This window comes from Poecilia reticulata, chromosome 10 (genome assembly GCF_904066995.2).
Source record: "Poecilia reticulata chromosome 10, P_reticulata-male-v2, whole genome shotgun sequence".
NCBI classification, from domain to species: domain Eukaryota; kingdom Metazoa; phylum Chordata; class Actinopteri; order Cyprinodontiformes; family Poeciliidae; genus Poecilia; species Poecilia reticulata.
The window spans coordinates 6661740-6667739 of record NC_088839.1 but is presented as its reverse complement, the minus strand read 5'-3'; the positions used below and the strand labels follow the sequence as shown (position 1 = coordinate 6667739).

The window sequence follows — 6000 nt, the reverse complement described above, 5'->3', positions numbered from 1 at the left end:
GAAAACCCTTTGGTGAGTGAGTCAAACTGAACGTACAGAAAGGTCAGTTCAACATGTGAGCCCACTGTGCATGAAGTGAACCACACATTTGTGCAACTGGTGAATTCTGCACTTTATCAAACAGAAAGTAAAAGCACTGTTGCACAAGCTAAGTTTTCATAACAAATGTGTCTATGTTCTGCTAATGTTGAACAAACAATGTCACAGTTGTGGTGTTTCCACTAAATAATATATTAAAATCATGCGTGAATAAGTTTGTTCACACAACAAGTAATTAAAAAATAATGGCAGCGATGGATATATTCATTATTCAGTCATGATGTTAGCGCTCATCTATCAGCCAATCAGAGGATATGTCAGCATCTTAGTCAGGCTTGTGAGCAACAAGCCCCGCCTACTTCGGAGCGGTTGCATATGCAGCGTTTTGGGAAATTGTAGTCGACCATTTTACAGAAGAGCGATGGATTCAACACTTTAGAAAGACACACAACTTTTTATGAACTGTGTGATGCTGTGAGAGCTCTGGAGGGACCAGCTGCATATTGCCTGAAAAAGAAAAAGTAAAAAAAACCCCAAAAACATCCTCCTCCTACCACTTCCTGTCATCTTCTTTGTTGTTTTCACCAGTAGTAACATGCGACGGTTGATCATGTGACTCCTGTGATGCAAATAACATTTTTCCATTCAAGGTCTGTGTTTCTGGGTAACACAGACCAACCGACACGCTGCCGCCGCAGCCTCTGTCTCCCTTCCCCCGGCTTTAAATGTATAGGGGCTGGTCCCTTGGTGACCCTTCTCCGTTTGCGCACAGCATGTTGATGGAGAACGTGGTGCTAAATGACCTGCAGACGACCTGATTCTAGACCAATGGTTCTTAACCTTTTTTGAGGTACCGAACCCCCAAGTTGCATATGCGCATTCACCGAACCCTTCTTATTCCAACCCCGACTCACAAAATACTTTGTGGTATTCTGATTTAGTAATGCAATTATATTAGCTGTGTAACCACCCCCACACCACTAGAGGCAGTACAACCCTGAAAAGATGCGACTAAGGAGCAGATTTAGTCTATAGAATTTGGTAAAAACTGTGAGCTTGAGACACAAGTTCAAATCCACGCTGAGAGTAGAACTCCTTCAATCAGGGCTCCTCCGCAGCACTGATTAGATAAGCAATGTAACGTGATCCTCTGCAGCAAGTGATGGCAAAGTGGCGCGTCATCACGACTTTACACAAGTGTGTCTTTACCTCCGCGGCAGAGGCTCCGCTGAACCCCTCAGACAGACTCACCGAACCCCTGGTTAAGAATCACTGTTCTAGACAGTCAGTAGGTAGATAGGTCAGTCAAACTTCATTAACAAACCAGCGTTCTGACAACTATCCCAGCATGCACCGCGCGCTGCTTCTACGGGCGAAAATGAAGTTGGCGGCTGCTTTCCGTAGTTGCTAGACCTGTTGTGGCTCAATATTGGTCCATATATAAGGCGCACCGGATTATAAGGCGCACTGTCGGCTTTTGAGGAAATTGAAGGTTTTTAGGTGCACCTTATAGTGCGGAAAATACGGTACATGGAATACCTGACTGAAATAGAGTAGATATGACAAAATCTAGGAGAATGCCACAGGGAGAATGCCATGAACATAAACGGAGAAGACATCATGTGTGATGCCAGTTATATACATTTGACATGTTTGAAATAAAGATTTTACTTCTTATGATGGTGTAGTAGAAAATGTTTGTATGAGAAAACTGTTAAACAATTTGAAATGTATGCCTTTTATTTTTGACTCATATGTTGACTGTAAAATAAGTTTCAAGAATAAAATAAAATAAAATAAAAAAGAAAACAAAGCACTTCCAAAGAAAGAACAAAGTCCTCTTAGATCAGTGTTTCTCAACTCCGGTCCTCAGCGCCCCCCTGCTCTGCATGTTTTAGATGTGCCTCTATAGAACAGCTGATTCAAATGATTGCATGACCATCAAGTACTGCAGAAGCCTGTTAATCATCCAGAGATACAAGGTGTGTGGCAGAAGGGAAATACCTAAAACATGCAGGACAGCAGGGTGGTGAGGACCAGGGTTGACAAACACTGTCTAAGAGGAATGTTTCAGAGTGTAGAAAAACTGAACCGCTTTGGAGAAAATGCTTCGAGTTCACTTTGACATTTATGAGGAGCTTTTGCTTAAGGACTTTTGACAATGCAAGGAAGTTGGGATTAATGTTTGCATGCATGCAAATATGAACAAAAACAAGTCAAGGAGGAGTTCAAGCCTTAAAGCTGCAGTATGTAACCGTTTAGTTTAACACTGTCACCATGTTATGACAGCATAATATCAGACAAATAATCTGAAAAGATTGATATCTTTCACCTCCACACTGAGCCACTCTTCAGAGACGCATCGCTCCCGATCAAAAACAACCAGTCAGAGCCAGGAGGGGGGTCTCATTGCTGTCAATCAACCTTGTGAATGTGCTGCTAAATGTGTTAATGACAGAAACAACTTACTGTACAGGAAAACCGTTTAATCGGTGTCCATGCTAACAAGCCTTCACGTCAAGCTCTGCTGTCAGAACAGTCTGTGGGCGGTGCACAAATGGGCGCCAAGGCAATCCCCCGCCCCCTTTTCTAATGCTGCCCTGGGAAACAGCCTTAAGCTTTTCACACCAAAACCCTCACTACTTCAACAATACTGAAGCCAGATGCAAGAGCTTTGTGACTTCTTAAAAATACATGTAATGGCGTTACCTACTGATGTCTTGTCTACTTCTGCTTTTCATATGTGACGAGAAGTATTTTGAACTTCAGCAGTCAAGTTGTTTCTTTTATGTAAATTCATGCCTGAAAAGCGGCACAGAAAAGGGATGTATGTACGAAAGTACTGAGTTTCTGTTCTAAAAAGTTCATTATATTTTGCTGTTTTAATCCCTTTACAAGGGTATTTTCTCTATAAACTGACAGTTTGTCATACTTGTGTGGTTTAATTTCATCATACCTTTTTTTTGTTGGCTGTTGCAGAAACACTTCACACAGTTATTCAGAGGTGAGATAAGATAAACAGTGTGAAACATGGGTCTTATGCCACCAAACGAAACACAATCTACAGATCAGTGGTACCGCATGATTCAGAAATATTGAGAAATATGAGCAGTTGCTGTAGAGGAAGTGAAAGGGCAGAGAAGAGGATCTTAAAGTAAAGGAGTTGGGTTTGAAGCAGATGTAAAGATATGAGAGATAGGAGAAAGAGAAACAAGTGACAGACATCAAAAATTAATGAAACAACTAATGCATTTTTATTTGCTCTCAGTTAAATAATGTCAACAAATATATTCAAAGAATAGTCCAAGAAATGAGCAGAAAAGGAAACAAAACAAAACAACTATTATACTGTATATTGCCATCGAATATAACAACTCATAAGTAATTATTGTATCAAACAACCTCAAAATGTCCAGAATTTCATTGGTTCTAATAGGACAATGACAGTACCTTTGTGTGAATTCAAAACATTATCCACATTGCTTAAATATTGCGGTCTAAACTATTTCCTTTAAAGCTCAAAAAGAAGAATGTTTGATTCAGCTTGGAGTTTTAGAGCGGCTTCAGCGGTGGGATGCCCTACCCCCCTTCGGCTGACAGGGGGCGCTAAAGTTTAAAACATCAGTCCGTCGGTAGGGGCGATCCATCGACCTGTCCGTTAAAACGAGGAAAAGAACAAAAACGAAACGCCTCTGGAGCACGTGGACGCTAGTGGAAAACCTAGAGAACAAATCACTGTCATGTTGGGATCTATACAGAAGTAATGGAAAGCTGTACAGAGATTCTTGTAACAAACAGGCAGTAAAAACAAATCTTTGTGGAAAAAAAAACAGTCTAAGGATTTAACTCTTAAATTAAACATGATTAAATGAATATTACATTTTTTATTGAAGGGAAGCCTCCATTTTTCCCTTTTTGTCAGTTTTTAACCATCACGCCATGGCCAGACAGAAAACAAGACATACTGCATCAACACAACAGGATCGTTATAAAAAAAAAAGGCTGCAACAAATGATTGTGCCATTTTTCTCTTTTACCTATGTTTATTGAATCCTCTTTTGGTATCTAAATGGGTGGGTCATGCAAATAGAAAAGAAGCCAAGTCCGTAATACGATTTAGTTCGGTGGTAATGGATAATCTTCGGTTACGTTTGCTTCCCATAGTCGACTACATTTGGAGGTTATGGTAGACGGTCACCATCTACCACCAACTGAAAGCTGTTAGCTAACTGAAGGCTAGTTTTCAGTTAGCTAGGTTCAGTTAGGTAGCTTTCAGTCACTGATGGCTAGCTGATAGCCATCAGTTAGCTATGAGCTAACTGGTGGCTATCAGTTAGCTGATAGCCATTTCATTTGAATGTTTCCTAGAAAAATCTCTGCTGTTTTAGTTAATGGTTTACATTGTATAAAAAAACATTTCAAAGTCAACCAGCTCGGTTTCTATGAGACAAACCAGCTAGCTAGTTATAGTGCTTCAAGAGGTTGACTTGTTTTAAGGTGGAGTATTTTTCCAAAACACCTACAGTAGTCAACAGGTAGGCTGATTTCCCAAGGACTGACCTACATTCAGGAAAAGAATGACAGAATTCAGCCGACTGACCCTTCTGTGGCCCGAGTGGCCTCCAAGTCAACCGGTTTCCATAGCAGCTGGTGTGAGAACAATCTGCGATCGAGAAACCTTTTTGTGCTCTAAGATGCAACTTGGCAACTGCCTGGACAAACAGAGTCCCTAGAGTCTGCACATAGTAATCATTTAGGGTTCCTCGACCCTGGTTAGTCTTTTCCAGTACTTTTATCCATGCATCTGTCTAAAAATTTTATTTTTCTCTGCCCAGTGGGCCATATTGTTGGTCAGTCAGCAGCAGCACTCCCTTTGCAATGGTTGACTTTTTGCAATCCAAGCTGGTGTCAATCTGCAGCCAGTTCACTCCCCTCATCACGGAGAGCAATTGCTCTTAGAATTTGTCTTTGTCCAGTACACTTAAGATTCAAGACATGCCTCATCCACCATCTTTGTTCATGACGTGGTATGAAGTGACCCAGTAGCAGTTCTCAGGCAGTCTTCGAGGAGCCATCTAACTCTCAAGTCTGTACAAAGTCAAACCCCCCCAAACAAAGTCCAGTTGTACAAGCAATCCACCAGAAGGCGTCTGCCCAGCGGTCCGTAAACGGGTACCGACTGAGCCGTCAGTCTACCAGATATCAGAGCTTAGTTCTCTGCTGGTGAGCGGTACGAAGGTGCTGTTCAGGTGGAGGTCTGGCTTCTTCCCAAGCGTACTGCTCTGAGACACCTGGCAAACACAGAGCCACAGGTGTCAACAATCCACTCGAACATTATGTCCGAACAAAAACCTACAGCATAACTCTACGAGAATCATTACTACTGCATGCTAAATGTTTAATGCCTTATCTACAGACAGTCTCACAAAAGTATTTATACTTCTTAAACCTTTTCACATTTTGTCACAGTACTTCAGCAAACTTCAACATATTTTCTTGGGACTTTATATGGTAGACCAACACAAAGTACTGCATATTTGTGATTGGCAAGCAGAAGGATCCAAGATTTAAAATCTTTTACAAATAGAAACCTGAAAAGTGAGGTATGCATGAATCCTTACCCGAGTTAATAACGTCAAAGAACTACGTTTGGTTTTAATTACAGCTGCAAACCTTTACGTCTCTACCAGATTTGTACATCTCCAACAATGAGATTTTTGACAATTTGTCTTTGCAATAGAGCTTAGACTCACTCAGATTGGATGTTGGGCATTTCAGAACATATTGTTACCAAAAATTCTCACCAAAATTTAATCCAGTCCACTTTAATCCAACTCCAGTTTGTTTGTCTAGAAAGACCAGTTTGTTTGGGGAGGTATGAATAATCAAACTCTGATTCGGACCAACAAACTGAACTCTGGTCCATCTACAAGCCTAGGTCTCTGTTTGGTGAAGTGAACT

The 6000-nt window shown here is 41.1% G+C and overlaps 1 protein-coding gene across 3 annotated transcripts in view; it reads right to left on the bottom strand.

Annotated features, from left to right (window-relative positions):
- Positions 1-3270: 3270 nt before the first annotated feature.
- Positions 3271-6000, bottom strand: part of il1rapl2 (interleukin 1 receptor accessory protein-like 2) — a 397523-nt gene continuing 394793 nt past the window's right edge. For all 3 annotated transcript variants that reach the window (XM_081611918.1, XM_081611917.1, XM_081611919.1), the window contains one exon: positions 3271-5330. In XM_081611918.1, coding sequence (XP_081468044.1) covers positions 5242-5330 — 89 coding nt within the window. In that variant the 3' untranslated portion in view covers positions 3271-5241. The remainder of the gene's footprint in view (positions 5331-6000) is intronic.